Source organism: Anser brachyrhynchus (genome assembly GCF_964034855.1).
Source record: "Anser brachyrhynchus genome assembly, chromosome: 19".
Classification (NCBI taxonomy): domain Eukaryota; kingdom Metazoa; phylum Chordata; class Aves; order Anseriformes; family Anatidae; genus Anser; species Anser brachyrhynchus.
In genome coordinates this window covers 3,592,892-3,609,075 of record NC_137712.1, presented here as the reverse complement: position 1 = coordinate 3,609,075, position 16,184 = coordinate 3,592,892, and the positions used below count along the sequence as shown (strand labels likewise).

At 59.7% G+C, this 16,184-nt stretch overlaps 1 protein-coding gene across 1 annotated transcript; it reads left to right on the top strand.

Moving 5' to 3' along the window:
- Window positions 1-5,847: 5,847 nt before the first annotated feature.
- On the top strand, window positions 5,848-15,152 carry AGPAT2 (1-acylglycerol-3-phosphate O-acyltransferase 2). The gene is made up of 6 exons (XM_080561571.1): window positions 5,848-6,136; window positions 9,962-10,095; window positions 10,377-10,552; window positions 10,665-10,760; window positions 12,060-12,132; window positions 13,068-15,152. Exons 1-6 carry the CDS (start codon window positions 5,949-5,951, stop codon window positions 13,217-13,219), a joined length of 819 nt encoding a protein of 272 aa, XP_080417697.1. The 5' UTR covers window positions 5,848-5,948; the 3' UTR covers window positions 13,220-15,152.
- The last annotated feature ends 1,032 nt before the right edge of the window (window positions 15,153-16,184 follow it).

Below are 16,184 nucleotides of genomic sequence, written 5' to 3'. Positions count from 1 at the left end.
GGATGGAGCTGCAGGCTCCTGCATGCGGCCTGAGGACCGGCCCCCACGGCTCAGAAGCTGGGCTGGTGCCTGAACGCACTCATGGACTCAGTCCAAAGGGTGTACGTACCGAGCGATGCTTCAGAGCAAGGGGAAAGCCCTTCTGGAGGAGGGGATGGAGATCCCGGAGGAGAGAGCTTCCCTTTCCTCTCCGTATGCATCTCGCTTTGACTCCCAAAGCCCCAGTGGCCCAGCTCTCCTGGGCCATTACACAGCGGTAATTACTGCAGCTCTCTGGGGAAACGGGATCTTCCTCTGCGCTGTAATTACAGCCGCGCATCCACGGCAAAGGGCTCAAAGGGAGCAGGGGAAGCGGGCATGAGGAGCCTGCCCTCCCAGCAGCAGGCACACTCGGAGGCGCACGCAAGCTGTGAGCAGCCAGCACAGCCTCAGCCCCGGTCTCACACACTCACACTCACTCACTCACTAACACTTGCATTCCCCTTCATTCAGGGTGCTCCTGGCCACTGCAGGAGCCAGCACTGGCCACCTGGCAGGGTGTGTAGGAAACCACCCATTCCCTTCCCCCGTTTTCTGCCCTCTCCCATCGCCGTCACTTTTGCAGAACCGGCTGCAGGTTTGCTCAGCACTGTCACCCGAATCCAGCCCAGAGGGGGCGAGTTCTGCTGCTCTCTGGTGGCTCCCTGACATGAGGGTCCCTGACATGGAAACAGAGCAACCCCCTCTTCGGTCCCACGTTGGCCATCAGGAAAAGCCCTGGGCCAGTGACTTTGCCCTCCCTGTGCAGCCCATCAGCCGCCAGGTCAACCACCCAGTCACTTCCAGCAGCACAAAATCCATCAGGAACGGTCAGTTTGATTTCATTTATTTACACGTGACATTTGGGGAAAAGCCTAATCCTATTGCAACTGGGAAAAAAAAAAAAAAAAGAAAGAAAAAATAAAAAAAAAGGTCCCAACTTTGCAGCCTGTAGGAGCTCAGGCGCTGCAGCCAGGCGGGTTTCTGTTTCGGAGGCTGTGCCCTGCGTGCAGGGCACTCACGTTTCACTCAGCACCCCGCCTGCTGCACGTGGTGCAACGTCTTGCAGAGCATCAGGTGCAGGGAGGTTCTCCAGCCTCAGTGTGCAAATGCAAATGCAGCAGACAGATCTTGCAGCCTCACTTTTTTTTTTTTTTTTCTGCCTCCTGTTTCCTGCGCTGTCTGCCAGGAGCAGAAGCCCGGCAAGCGGTGTCTGGGGGGCAAGGTGGGGAGCAAGCCCCTGCAGTCATCTGGTGGTGCATTGATTCTCCAAACACCGACCTCCAGGCTCATCGACAGCCCTGTGAGCGCCCTGGAATTCAGTGGGACCGCTGGTGTGACGTTCATCCCGCGCGTAAGCACCGTGCCAAATCAGCCTTGCGCCTTCTGTGGATTTAAATAAATGGGTTGAGTTTTTCAAGGCAGAGGCACAGCGAGCTCAGAGGAACCAGCCACGAGCACCACCACAGGAGCTCCCCATTTGATGCCTGGAGGGAGGCTGGCATCTCTGGGGGGCAAACGGCAAACACCAGCAGGGGGCTGCTGCTCTCTCCTTGGCCCTTTTTGGTCCTGCTGTGCTCTGAGACCTCCACCTCTGCAGGTCTGGGGGTCCCAACGCACACACCAGAGCACAGGGCTGTTTTCTGCAGGTCTCTGCCACGGAGCTGCCACGGAGCTTGTGCGAGATGTGCAAAGTGCTTGGGTCCCCTGACACAAGAGACCATAAAACCGCATCTGGCTGCAGTTAGCATCCAAGAAGATAAAGAAGTCACTTTCCCAACAGTTATCTGTAGCTGGGTAAAGGTTATGTGAAGAAAATCTGGTTACCTAATATACTTTTGCAATGTTTGTTTTTTTTTTTTTCTTTTTAATTGCTCGTTCTTACAGACAAACTCCTTTACGCTTTACTTTTTCCAGAGAGCACGGGAGGCTGCGCATCCACAGCCCCGCTGCCGGGGCAGTTTCACAGTCCCAGCCTTCAACCTCTTGTGCAACCCAACTGCTCCATAGCCCGGTGGGTGACTGCAGTGCTCGCCTTTAAACCACACTGAGTCAACATCCTAATTCCTCCCCGAGCGCTTACCCTGTTGTCATGAGAGCGCTGACGTGTGACTACCTAAAAGCCCGGCAGCTACAGGGAGCGTGGCCGCGGGGCACCGCGAGCTCGTGCGGCAGCTGGGGGTCAGCCTGAAGCTCTGCCCTGCCGGCCTGGGAGCTGGGGAGGGAAAGGGCAGGCTGCGAGCGTGGGTGCAGCCCGGGGACATCGCTACAGCATCCACAGGACAGGGTGAGCTTTGCCTCTGGTGCCCCAGTGCCCGTTTAGGCTGAGCGAGCGGGACGGAAAGGGGATGAACCCACATCCTTTGCATGAACGGCTCTCAGCCGCCGTCCTTGCCTGGCAGAGCAGCCCGCAGGATGCAGTGTCAGCCTTAGGGCAGCCTTGTTTCTTGAGATAAAGGTGGCCCAGGTTACCAGTCTATACCCATGCCTACGCGGAGCAAGCTCTAGCAGAGTAAGTACATCGGTATCATGACGCTGTGCTCTTTACGTCCCCTGCCTGAGCCACGCAGAGGTGCCACTAAGCCACAGCAGGCTCTGAGAGGCACCTCAGCCGGCTGCTATTGGGACAGGGAAGAGGGAAGAGGATGGCTCAGTGCATGGATGGACAGACTGACGGAGGTCCAGAAGAGGTTAGATCAGATGTGCGGATCACCTTACGGTTCCTAGGTCTCTGGCAGGTGAGGCTGTTTTGCATCCCTCGGCAGCAGGAGGTTGCTCTCTGGGTGCTTCAGCACCCCGGGGCTCGGTGCTGCCCACGCTATCAGTCCTTCCTCACCGGGCTCACAAGCCAAGGTCACCGGCGCGTGCCTCGACACGGCTGAGAACAAAGCTGAGCAGGTCGCTTCCTCCCCCCTCTGCTTTTAATGTCACCAAAACCAGCTGCTGCTTTCAGCACGTCCCTTGGCAAGAGGAGAAGAGAAATGAGCTGCTGGGCAGCGCTGCCAAAGGCACTGGGGGAAGCCAAGGGCAGGCACCCAGAGAAGCAGCGAGGGACACGTCTCTCCTTCCTTCCTTCCTTCCTTCCTTCCCAAGTGCTTTCCTTCCCTGCCCTTCTCTGCTCATCGCGCTGCCTGCGTGGGAGACGTTCTCACCGGCTCCGTTTCTTCTCCAGGCCGGAGCTAGTCATCACAAGTGAGGTCACATGCTGTTTCCATGGGGAGCAACAAATTTAGTCAAATAAGAGTTAAAAAAAACAGCGCCAGGTTACTACAAGGCATCAGACGACCAAAGCCAAACGGCGGCACTCCGGGCTTTGCGGTGTTTCACAGACCCAGCCACAGAAACCCCACCATCGGTGATGCTGCGTGGACCCTGCTGCTCACGCAGGTCCCAGCACCGTGCTCCGCTGTGAGCACTCTCCTCTCAGGCAGCTTTTCGAGGCTGCTGCTGCGGATGCTCGAGGGCACCGGGCACCGCACGCAACCTGAACAGGCAGCGCCTGCTACTGAGAATTTGTGGTCTGATCAGTGCTGGCTGGGTGCTTGTTTCTGCCAGCGTTTCTGGACCCTGCTCAGCTAGACTACCTGCAGGGTACACTTGCAATGCATCTAAATAATTCAGTCGGTAGTTTAAATATGCAAAACATGCAGCGCAATCTAATAAGTTTTTTTTTTCTTTAAAAAAAAAGCATTTGGAACTGCTTTGTTCTGGCTGCTGAAGCGTGAGCGGGCAGGGAGGGGTTGCTGCTGCCTCTGCCCGGGGTCGGCCGCGTCTCGGGGCTGCTGACACAACCCCTGCAGTGCTGGGTGTGCGGTCCCTGCTCCGTAAGGCAGCTTGGCATGATAATGTTCATACACAGGCTGTCGTCATCTGGCAGCGTAACCATTTTCCTTATGAAATAACCCAGAGGGACAGCTCTGCTCGCTGACGTGCAGGCCCGTGTCTGCCTTCTAATCTGGCATCAGAAATCACTCCCCTTCCTTGAGCTGCAGACTAACACGAAATGTTTCATTTGCATCACTCCAGATAACCTGTTGGAGAGCATGGGGAGGAGGGAATTAGAGCCGGGCTCCTTTATAGGCACATCCACGAAGCAACACGTGATGCCATCCCCTCCGTGCTGTCCTTGCTAATGCCGTTTGCCGCCTGCGCCACGTCCACGCTGAAATTCACATTTCACTTCCCTACCATCAGCCGGCGTTTGCGATTTCGGTGGGTCGCCTCACATGCACCCCAGTGACAGATTGCCAGGGACTTTCTTCCCCTGCCCACAAAAGCGAAAGCCATGAGGATAACGCAAGATCGCTCTAGGCCATCATATGCTCGGCTGGCAAGGCGGCGCTGCCTTCCCGGGCATATGCTGGCTGGCACAGCGCTGGAGCAAGGCTCACTGAGCAGCCTCTGCGATGCGGGCCCGAGGGATTAATCTAATGCTGTGCCGAGATGCTAATACAATAAGGGTTCTTTGTGGCATTAGCAGGAATCATGAGACCGGCTCTGAGATGTCATTGCCTGGCAGTTGTAGGGAGTGCCGGCCTTGCTCTCTCGGACAGACAGAAAGCTTGTCTCCCGGGTCAGGCATTACAGCTGCTGAGGGGCGGCGAAAACGCAGCGAGCTGCCCCCTCGTTTTGGTGGCAGCTCACGTGGGAACAGCCCGTTACCTCTGGTGAGCCGAGGGAATGAGTTATTTGTGAAGGGATATCGCTTTTCCATACTGGTTTTCCAGGAGCTGGGAAGTCTGCTGTGCTGATGCCACCAGGACCGCAGCACCAGGGGTGTAAGTCCAACACGCTGCCAGGCCCGCATCCCACCCAGATGAAGTCATTATCATCCACGGGACCGGGATTTTACCATAAAAAGGGTTGCAAAACCTGCTGAAGCCAGAGAAAGGGTTTGTGCTGGTTCCAGCAGACTTCCTTTCATCTCCCTTGCCAGCTTCGCGCCCACAAAGCCGTTGGGCCTGATCCTGACTTCACCCCAGCGCCAGCGGGGGAACTCCCACCCGCCGAGCACGTGGCTCAAGGGTCCTCTGCGGGGAGGCAGGGAAACAGCCAGGGGATGGGGATGGGGCACCACGACGGGTCCCAAAGACCCCAGATGGCACCATGGGGGCACCCAAAGACAGCCCTCAGGGCACCATGAGGGAACCTAAAGACCCCATGTAGCGTCACGAGGGGACCCAAAGACCTTGCATAGAGTCATGAGGGGACCCAAAGACCCCACATAGAGTCAGGAGGGGACCCAAAGACCCCACATAGCATTATGAAGGGACTCAAAGACCCCATATATTGTCACGTGGGGACCCAAAGACCCCACATAGCATTATGAGGGGACTCAAAGACCCCACATATTGTCATGAGGGAACCCAAAGTCCCCACATAGTCAGGAAGGCACCCAAAGGCCCCACATAGCATTATGAGGGGCCTCAAAAGACCTCACATATTGTCATGCGGGGACCGAAAGACCCCATATATTGTCATGCGGGGGCTCACAAGACGCCACATATGCTCATGCGAGGACCCAAAGACCCCACATACTGTCACAAGGGGACCCCATAGATTGTCACAAGGGGACTCAAAGCCCCCACATATGTTCACGCAGGGACCCAAAGACCCCACCTAACACCACGGGGGCACCCCAAACCCCCCAACACCGTGCCGTGAAGCACCTCAGGGCCCCCCTCCCGGCTCCACCACGGCCTCCCCTTCTCCCCCCACAGCACCGGGACGGCCCCGGCCCCCTTCCCCGCTCCCTCCCCGCCTGGCTGAGGGCCGGGCCGGGCGGGGAGGCCGGGCAAGGCCGGGCCGGGGCCGGGCCGGGCGCACCGCCCACATAAGGCGGGGGCAACCCACGGCAGGCGGCTGGAGGCGGCCGGAGCTTAGCTCGGCTCGGCTCGGCTCGGCGGGCCCGGGGAGGGGGGGGAAGCAGCATGGAGCTGGGCTGGCTGCTGTGGGGCGCGGCGGTGCTGCTGCTGCTGCACGTCCTGATGGAGCTGAGCCCCGCCGTCAACTTCGCGCTGCGGATCGGCTTCTACTACCTGCTCTTCTTCGTCTGCTCGGCGTTCACGGTGCCCGTCTGCCTGCTGGTCAACGGCGGGCGAACCGTCAAGAACATGAGGCGAGTGCCGGGGCTAACGGGGAGCCCCCCTGGGGGGAGCCCCGGGACACGCGTGGGTGGTGGGGAGCCGCGGTTGTGCTGCCCACGCCGCGGGGATGCTGCTGGAGATGGCTCGGAGCACAGACTGGGGGTGGCCTCCAGGCTTTAGGGTGGGTTGGGGGGGCTCGGAGACCCCCTGTCTGCCCCCTGCTCCGTGCTTGGGTTTGGGGACTCCGGCAGGATGATGCTGGGGCTCTCCTTTTGGCATGCCTCTGGTGAAGGCTGGGCACCAGCAGTGCTTTCTCCTCCAAAAGCGATGGCTGTGCCGTTTAAAAACACCCCCGTGCTCTGCCTGGGGAGCGGCACGAAGAACTTGGCCACCAAGCAGCTGCCCAGGGCGTGCTGGTGGCCTTTGGGTCCTGCCACGGCCATCCCGGGGCGCTCGGTGCTTGGGGACAAGCCTGGGGTGCTCCTGGAGAGGAGCAGCCCCCGTGTGGGTGAAGGCACAGGAGTGTTTTAGGGGCAGGGTTAGCACTTGTGTCTCTGGTGGTTTCTGTCCGAAGTCCTCCCTCTACGTGAGGATTTGTGCTGCCGGTTGCTACCAGGCCCCGCTGTCAGCCCCGCTTCGTTTCTCTTTTTGCCCCGCAGGCTGAGTTCTGTGGGCAGGGAGCGGGGGGAACTTTTCCTCGGGGGTGAAAGTGGAGCCCCGGTGCCTTGACGCATCCTCGTGGATCAAAGGTTGGGCAGCGTCCCAGCCGGTGGAGCTGGACTTTGGCTGCTTCGGGGTGCGATGCAGCTCCCAGTGCCCCGCGCGGGGCGGAGCGAGCGGTGTCGGGAGGAAGTGCGGCGCGGGACGCGCTGCCTCCTGCGCGTTGCCCTGCCCCGGGCCACGCTCTGCGATGCGCCCCGATGGCCTGGCCGCGGGCGTTACAAACCACTCCGTGCCCCAGGGTCTCCTGCTCAGCTCCGTCTCGGGCGTTGACTTCCTTGGCTTGCTGTGGAGAACCTTTCCAGCGCAAGGTCTCCTCCTCCCAGGAGTCAACAACCAACCCTGCGACCGATAGAATTTGTGATGTCAGTTATGGAAACACCCTTTTCCTTTTCTTTTTTTTTTTTTTTCCCCCCTTAAAACTTTTAAAATCTGTAAAACTAAAAAGGAACTTCGGTGGGAACAAGAACTCCTTCCTCTGAACGGTTCTCCTGTTGAAACTCGGAGCTGAATTTTGGCCAGAACCACCCTTTTCCTGTAACTTAAGCCCATCCTTTCCACACGCTGGCGCTGGCTGATGATCCTGGTCGCGTATCCTAGCTCCTGGGAGGTCTGTGGCTGAGGTGATCGAACGAGCTCCTTATTTCTGCGATCTCCCAGACTGTTTACACCGCCGCGAGGAAAGAGGTTGGAGGAGAGCACATGCTGGTGGTCAGACAGCGATAACGGCGTCGCTGCCTGGCGCAGAACACCCCGTCCTTGCTGTGCTCCTGGCTCCAGCGCCGAGTCGCCGTGACTTGGAAGAGGTCGCCCTCCGTGGCTGATAGAGATAGATCTGTTTATCTAGTGGCGAAACCTCTTGCGAGAGAGTTTCCAATCCGGTAAGCAGCCTGCATTAATCCTTCAGAATCAGAGGATCCTAAAAAAGCCTCTGTCACAGGCTGTGGAGCGCGTGAAGCCGGGGTTGCTGGATTTCAGGCTGGAGCTGTTACAGATGTGCTGGGAAGGCACGTTCCCTCTCATTTATCCGCTAGCTCCTTGTGCCTGGCAACAAGTACATCAGATTTACAGCTGCCTGCGGCTGCACCAAGTCGGGGTCATCCACACCAGCAGGGAAGCTGCTCGCACGGCTGGAGGGGGGTGGGCTCTATCTGCATAGCCCCGTGGGTGACGTGGCCAGCCGAAGCAGGGCTGCCAATCGCCCAGTTCCTCTTCGCTCGCCCCGAGCTCTGCCCCTTTGCCTCTTTCGGCAGCTCAGGCCACATCTTGTGCAAGGAAGCGCTCGCTCCTTAGTGGCAGGAGGAAGTTGGATGGTTTGCTCTTGAGTAATGTGTAACCAGCCTCTCCCGGCAGCTTCCGAACAGCGTGACTTGCAGAGCAGCGACCTCTCCTTTGGTTGGCAGTCAGAAGGGAGGAGAAGTGGGATTTAGGTCAGTCCGGTGGCGTGGCCTCCGCCGTGCCCTCACCGGTCTGTGTCACCTCGTCTCTCCTCACCTGCCCCTTGCCCCTGCCCGGGCCGTGCTCCCCTCACCCCTGCAGCCTCCCTGCCCTGGGTGAGGCTCTGACCTTTGCAGCGGGTTTGCATGCTGGGGACTGATAGCAGCTGTGTCACGCAGCAGAGTTACCCGCGGCCACTGGCCTGCCCCGAACTCTGGTGTTAAAGCCGGAGCCCCAGGGACCTGTACGGCGGGGCACCCCACGGAAACACGGCCCTCGCTGCGGGAAGGAGCGAGCCAGGGAAGTTGCGTGGATGAGAGCTTGTGGCTGAAGAGCTGATGGCGGGGACGGGGAGGACTTCTGGGGGAACAGATGCCGGGAGCTGCTGCCAAGCTGGGACGAGATGCCTGCTGGCTGCTCACCTGCCCTCCCAGGTGGCAGAGATGCTTCCCGGGTGGGTGGCGGTGTGTACCCCTCCAGCAGGACCCCGTGGTGGGGGAGAAGCTGATGTTGTCCCTCTTTCCCCTCCTGCAGGGAGGGAAGCTCCATCCCCTGTCTGCAGGGGGAAGGTACAGGGCGTCCGGGTGCCTGCTGGAGGCAGGTCAGCTCACGAGCCTGCTCTAGGGGAGGCAGAGCTGTGCTGGTGGCTGCTCCTGGGGGCTTTGCTCGTGTGCGAGCTCCTCCGCCTCCCGTCCTGGCAAATGGCTGCTCCCCTGCCCAAAATAGCCCTCGTGTGCTGCCAGCTTCTGCCTGCGTCCTTTGGCCCACTTGGAGGGTCCCCAGCTCCCACCTGCCTGGGGTGGTGGCGATGGGTCCTGCTCCCACGGGCTGCCAGGGGCTTGGCCATGGAGCCCGGGCTGTCCGTGCTCAGCAAGGGCACGGCAGCCCACGGGATGCATTGGCAGGGCTGCGCCGAGCTGCTGGTGCCTCCTGCCAGCCCCTGACCGTCAGGCACTAGGGAAGAAAGCCAGGAGCTTGGTGGACGGACCTGGAGGTCTTCTGGGGGACCGAACTGGCAGGAGGAAGCTCTTGGCTTGAAGATGGCTTTGCCAAGGGCGCTTCCCTGAGGCCAAGCTGCGTGGGGAGCATCCCGTTCACTGCTTGCCTCCTTTCGTTGTACCAGGATGTGCTTCTTGCCTTTGTTCTCTTCCTTTCTTGGATTCCCCTAGGGTAAAGACACCCCGCTACTGGTAGTCCTGCTAAGCAGCACCTGCCAGCACAGCAGTGAGAGCATTCCTCGGGTGAAAGGTGCAGGCTGTTGGCCATGTGCTGGGGAGTGGCAGTTCCTAGAAGAGCTGTCAGAGCAGGTTGTGGGGCTCTGCTGACTGCAGCAGGAAAGTGTCGGTAGCGTTGGAGCAGACCGTGGCACAGAGGGAAATGAGCAGCAATAAATGGGTGGGACTGGCAGCAGGAGGAGCGGTCCAGGCTCAAAGTTACAAGCGGCTTCCCCCAGGCTTCCAGTAAAATTTCCGCACTAAAGAGGACCGTGCTCAGCAACCGAAGCACCTTGGGCACATGGGACCAGTCATGCAGGACAGGCACCTTGGTGAACCAAGGGCAAATGAGACCGGAGGCTGGCTGTAACACAATTCTCATCTCCTTCCACCCACTCTGGTGCTGCACGGTGCAGCAGACCCTGTTACACCCCTGCCCTGCTGCTGTCTGACCACTCTTCTCTTCTCTTCTCTTCTCTTCCCCAGGATCATCAAAACTGTAGTCAAGACCTTCAAGTATTTCTTTGGCCTGAGGTTTGAGGTGAAAGGACGGGAGAACTTCGAGGTGGAGGGCCCTGCCATCATCGTGTCCAACCACCAGAGCATCCTCGACATGATGGGTGAGGAGCTGGCCCGAGGGAGGGAGCGCTTCTCTTGTTCGCCACCTGGGAAACCCTGCTGGCATCTCCTGGCCACGCAGCCCCCCTGCCCTGGCACTGGTCTACGCTACCGAGGCAGCTGGTCCAGCTTTCTCTCTCCGTGCTGGATTCAGGAAGGGTCTCCCCTCGCCCTGAGCCATCACAATCCCCTCCCCGCCTCGGATCGTGTCTCTTGTCCCGTCCAAGTGCAGGCGCTTGGGAAGGGGGTGGCTGCTGGGTCTCACCCTCTGCCGTCACGTTAGGGCTGATGGAGGTCCTGCCCGACGACTGTGTCCAGGTGGCAAAGAAGGAGCTGATGTACGCCGGCACTGTGGGGCTCATCATCTACCTCGGGGGTGTCATCTTCATCAACAGGAAGAGCACCAGCAGTGCCAAGATGGTGATGGCGGAGGTGGCCAAGACTATGGCGACCGATAACGTGAGTGTGACCGTGGCGTGGGGGACGTGGCAGTCCTGCTGCTGCCTCAGCCAGCAGGAAGGGAGTGCTGCGAGTGGGTTGCTGGAGCGGATCCTTATCTCCCCGCGTGCAGGTGAAGGTGTGGGTGTACCCAGAGGGCACGAGGAACTGCACCGGGGACTTGCTGCCGTTCAAGAAGGGAGCGTTTCACATCGCTGTCCAGGCACAGGTAACAGCGCTTTGCCCCTGCGTGGGGACCCTGAAAGCTTTTGCAGTGGCATCGCAGACTGGTTGTACAGTGGCAGGGTCTGTTTGCTCTCAAGCGAGCTGTTCTCCTCTGTTAAACCACCATTAGGTGTCACAAGCACTGCCCAGCGAGAGCTGAGAGCCTCTCCCTTCCCCTGCAGGAGTGACACCACCCCTTGGAGTGGGTGGCCGCAGGCAGCCGAGAAGCTGCCTTGTCCCCTCTCCTGACCACTGTGGTCCTGGTGTCCCATCTGGAGGGCAGAGCATGGGGACGGGCACACCTGACCTGAGCAGAACTGCTTTAGAGCCAGGTCCTCTGGCCCGGCTCGTGGGCAGCTCCTGGCAGAGAGGTTTCAGCGCAGAGCTCGCCCCTGGCAGGGAGCCCAGCGGGCCCTGCACCTCGAGAGCTCGCCTGGAGGATCCCAAAGCTGTCAATTCCTTTCTCAATCCCCCAGGCTGCGATAGGATAGTGTTGATTCGGGTTTATTAATGCTCGTGCTTTAGAGCAACATCTGGGCTTGCTCTTCGTAGAAATAGCTGCTCCTTCCCAGGCAGCCGTATGGCACCGCCCTGCGTTGTCTTAAACGCCTTCCCTCCCCAAAATGACAAGACCTGTGAGCAGCCAGCGGGGGAACAAACCGTTCCTCGGCTCTGGGCTGCCGGCACTCCTAAAGGAGTGGTGGTGTCCAACCGGAGCCCCGGGGGGGTTGCTGCAAGCCCAGGTGGAGCCTGCGTTGGGCCATCCCTGCTCCTGCCGGGGCTGGTGCAACCCCGGCGGGGTGGTGGGGCCGGTGGGAAAGGCTGCTGGCGGAAACGGCACCCACCTCTGTTTACACTCCCCGTGAGTCACCGACTGCGCTTTGTGTCTGCGTTACCAGCGCTAAAACGCCGTGGCTCTGTGCGTGCCCTCCTGGCTGTGTCTCTGCCTGTCGGAGGCTCCCCTGGGATCAAGGGGCCGCAGCTGATGACGCCCCCCCTGAGCAGCTGAAGGCACAGCGCCCGGCCTGCCCCACGCTCGTGCTTACCCAGCACGGAAGGCCTGTCAAAACAGGCACCTTGTAGTGCTCGCAGGTCGGAAACTACCTGCGTTTTGAAGCCTGCCCTGGGAGGAGCCAGGCTGAGCGCTGCCTGAGACTGAAGCATAGCCTCCCCTGTGGGGCTGTGTGCCCCAAACGGCCCAGAGCCAGCCCTGCTGCGTGGCACTCGTGGCTTGTCTCTGCCCTGCCCTGGGCTGCTGCGGGAATGCTGCAGTGCGAGTAACTTTCCCCTCTTCCTCCCCAAGGTCCCGGTGATCCCCGTGGTGTATTCCTCCTTCACCACCTTCTATAACCCAAAGAAGAATCTATTCACATCAGGTACGAAAGAAACTTTACAGAGACGGGGGCGACGCCATCTGCATGTGGAGATCTGGTGGGAGGGAAGCGGTGCTGAGCAGGAGGAGCCCTGCTGGCAGATGTGTGGAGGCAGTTGAAACGCTTGGCACCAGAGCCTGGGCTGGGTTAACTCGGGAAAGAATGCGATTAAATATGCCAAGTTTTCATTAAGAACGGGGCACCACCTCACCCTCTCATAGCTGGCACAGCCAGGGGCGTTGGGTGAGGGCTCAGGCTTTGGGGAAGAAGCAAGCACGGTCTGCCTCCTGGCCTTTCAGACCCCTCTGCACGTTGTATTAATGCTCAGAAGGCTGTCAGTGAAAGTGCTGGGCAGAAAGTTGGCTTTCAACCAGCTCGGATCAGTAACTCTAATTCTGGGAGCTCTGCGTGCTCCGCGCCTGGCTCAGCAGAGCCAGCCAAAGGTAGGAGGCCGGGTAGGAGCAGATGGAGGGAGCGCCTGGCTCAGGCTGAGCCCTGCGTGCTCGCCCCAGCCTTGGCTGAAAACCCTGCAGAGCAGCCGCTCCCGCAGTCTTTCGGGAGAGTGTTGGGTCCCGATGTGGATTTACACCCTGATATGTGGCATGGGCTTGGCTGTTGCCGAGGGGCAGAGGGGCCTAACCCAAAGCACGGCGCTGCCAGAACCTGCAGCCTCTTCTCCAGCCCTGCCCTGCAGATTGGGGCATGGGAAATGCTTTGCTGTTTGCTTTGTGCAGCTGCTCAGGACAGGGCCTAATTCCCAGGGCGATCTCTTCCCCTGAGGGCAGCACAGCCTGCGCTGGCAGGGGCGGATGGCTGAGGGTGGGTGCCTGGAGCCCTGGGGGGTGAGGGCTGGGCAGGGGGTGCGGGTGTCCCGGGAGGGCAGAGAGCAGCTCTCCCATTGCATGGGGGATTCTCACAGGCTCTTCTTGTCTTCCCAGGCAAAATCAAGGTTGAGGTTCTGCCTCCGATAGAGACCAAAGGCCTGACATCAGACGATGTCTCTGACCTTACTGACAGATGCTACCGCACCATGAGGGAGACCCTCTTCAGGCTGTCCGGCCGCCCAGGCGAGGTGAAGGACTCGTCCTAGATGCTCCTCCAGTGGTGGCACCATGCGGTGGTGGCTGAAGGGACCTGTCTGTTGCCAAATACCCAAGGAACTTCTCTTCCTCTGCAGTGACTTCTAACTCTGGGGACATCGTGGACTGGCACACGAGGCGTGTTGAGCCAGCGCTGAGGTTCCCCATTGAGTGGATTTCTCTTCTGGGTACATTATCTTGCAATGAAACGTCTCCTTTTTCTGTATTTCTCAGGCATCAAACTTGTGCTACCAAAGGGCTCAATGACCAGAGAGGTGAGTTCCCCAGCTCGGGCGGCTGCTGTGGGGCGATGAAGAAAGCCTGGCTGGAGGCTGGGCCCTGCCCCGTGTCCCCACGCCTGTGTTAGGTGCTGGCCTGGCCCTGTACGGCCCCAGATGGAAAGCCACCAGGCAGCAATGCGTATCTGCACGTGACGCTGCTCAGACCAGGCTGAATATTGGGTAAAAAGCCCAACTCTGTGCGTGCTGGGAGCACGGTGTCCTCCCCAGGCAGGGCAGAGCTCACAGCTGTCTCTGAAAGATGCCCTTGGGTCTCAGCAGCGTTTTGTGCTGGGGCTCTGCATCGCCCAGGCACTCTTGAGCCGAGTCTTTCGCACTTTGTGGAAAGCTCCTAGGGCCAATAACTTCAGGTGGGCAGAAAAGGGGAGTGCATGCGGCCAGCCGGCCTTTTAAATGTCTCTTAGGGCTTGGATTTTCCCCTGTCTGAACAAGTGCTCTTGGTCACTGAGGGGGGCAGCAGTGCAGAGGGAAGCTGTGGTCTCACCAAGCCAGCGTAAGCGGGCTGGGGCTGTCTGAGTGCCGTCCAGCCTTGCCAGAAGTCATCTTCTGAATGAGACCCCACGCCTGTAGCAAGCATTCAGAGCCACAGCTTGATTAAGAACTGCACAGATCTGTCAGGGTCCTGGGCCAAGCCTCTGGACGCTGCGGGACACGCACCTGGGCTGCCCCAGTGCTTCCTTGGTGCAAACTTCTGCCGGCTCCCTGCTGTGCTGCCTGCTCGACCCCCTCGCACTAAACATCCCGGTGCCTGTGGTACTCGTTCCAGATGCAGAGGGCTCCGTCACGCTCGTCTTGTCGTGGTCAGCACTGGCCGAAAGATGGTGCCTCTCCCATGTCTGTGGGCTGATCTCGCTCTGCGAGAGATGCAAAACTCAGGAGGAGCCACAGGGGGTGAGAGCTGCCTCTGTAACGAGCAGCCGAGCTTGGAAGGCTTCGGCTCTTCCCCTGGGGGAATAAGCTCAGTCCTCAGAGCAGGAGTTCAGCTAATGGGGTTTCCCCTGCGCTCCGGGGTAGCGGGCCCGCAGGGCTCCTGGATCCCTCGCTGGGAGCTGCAGGAGCACCGATGCCCTCTGCGAAGAGCAGGGCTGGCTCACCGAGCTGCTTCCAGGGTGCAGGGAGGCTTCGGCACCCCTGCTGAAGGAGCAGGGAGCAACACCTTGAGGTGAGCCCCCTGGGGCTGCTAGGGTAACCCATACAACCAGGTCTTGCAGCCTGTCTGTGGCTGCACTGGTGGAACTGGGCTCACAGGGCATTTCTGGGGGTAAAGCCTCGCCTGGGCGAGGCAGGGGGATCCCACACAGCCAGCAGTCCCCAGGGGAGGGAGCGCTTGGGCTGAGCTGGCAGGGGGCTGGGGCTTTACGGAGGGGCCTTACGGTACGGTCTCAGGTGTCCGACCCGTGGGGTGGGTCGGGGTGGGAGGACGGAAACCGAACCAGCACTTTGTAAGAGCGGCAGACGAGCGGCTGTCAGAGAGGTTAAACCCAGACAGGTCCCAGGAGAGCAGCCACGGGGTGACTCCTGCAGCACCTGGGAGGAGGGAGTGGTGCCTCTGTGCGTTGTCTGCTGCTCGCTTTTAATTGGGGTGAGAATAATGTATTTGCTTTAAAAAAAAAAAAAAATTACACCTTTTGGTTATTTAAGTAAAGGAGACTCCTGGTCTTGTGTGGGAGCTGGGGGAGGAAGGCTGTCGCAGGAGGAGTGATGCTGACCCGTCAGGGGGAGGGTTTGGTGATCTGGTGGCAATTTTACAACCTTGTTTTGACAGCCCCGTGCTGAGCCCCTGCCTGGTCTGAGGCAGGAGGACAAAGACCCCCAGGGCCCTGTCTCAGTGGCTCCAAGCCCATCTCAAAGCAGGGCGCTGGGGAGCTCCATGCCCCCAGCAACAGGTCCGCAGCCTCGGTTCGCTCAGCAGGAGGCTTTATTTTATTACAACCCTGCAGCACGGCCGTACCCACGTGGCTCCTCCTGCAGCTGTGGTCGTAGGAAAGCCTCGTACGTGGTCGGTCACATCCGCTCTGCTGCACCTGCGACCTTGGGCTTGAGCAAACAGGGCTGGGAGGCAGCAACTGTAGGGCAGGGAGAGACCAGCTACCCCACAGCCAGCACTGTGCCAGTGGAAACAAAGGGATTTGTCGGCCCTTGGCCCTGAATCCAGGTGTGCAGAGGACTGATCCCCTGCTTGGCGTCACCCTGTGGCACAGGGACCGGGGACAAACCCTGCACAGGTTTGTCCCCGTCCGCTCTGTGCGGATGATGGGAGTGTCATGGGGAAAGGTTTTGCATTAGAGCAGGTAAAACCAGACTCTGCCTTCAGGCCCGTGTAAAAGCATCGTCTTTACTGCTCTACAGGGCTCGGGGGTGGTGCAGAGGGCTGAGCTAAGCAGGTAATTTCAGAGCAAGCCGCCAGTAGCTACCCTAAGGAGATACAAAGCAGCAGCCCCCTTCCAGCGCTGGCTGCGGAAGGAGGAAGGTCCCCAAGGGCAGGACAGGTGCTGCAGCAGGGACACCCGTCCCCGTACCTGCCCCGTGCAGTACCTTTGCAGGGACCAATTGCACCCGTCCCTCCCTGCGGCACTGCCTGGCTTGGGGCTGCCCCCTGCCACAAATCCACAGCCCTCCAAATGCTCGAAAAAGCACCTGCCTTGTCTGCACCTTCTTCGGGAGAAAGTCCAAGAAT

Bases quoted from the DNA above. Each gene is read 5' to 3' on its own strand.
- AGPAT2 (XM_080561571.1), top strand. From the start codon at position 5,949: ATGGAGCTGGGCTGGCTGCTGTGGGGCGCGGCGGTGCTGCTGCTGCTG. The intron at 6,137-9,961 runs GCGAGTGCCGGG...TCTCTTCCCCAG, and splicing joins CGAACCGTCAAGAACATGAG to GATCATCAAAACTGTAGTCA. The intron at 12,133-13,067 runs GTACGAAAGAAA...TTGTCTTCCCAG, and splicing joins GAAGAATCTATTCACATCAG to GCAAAATCAAGGTTGAGGTT.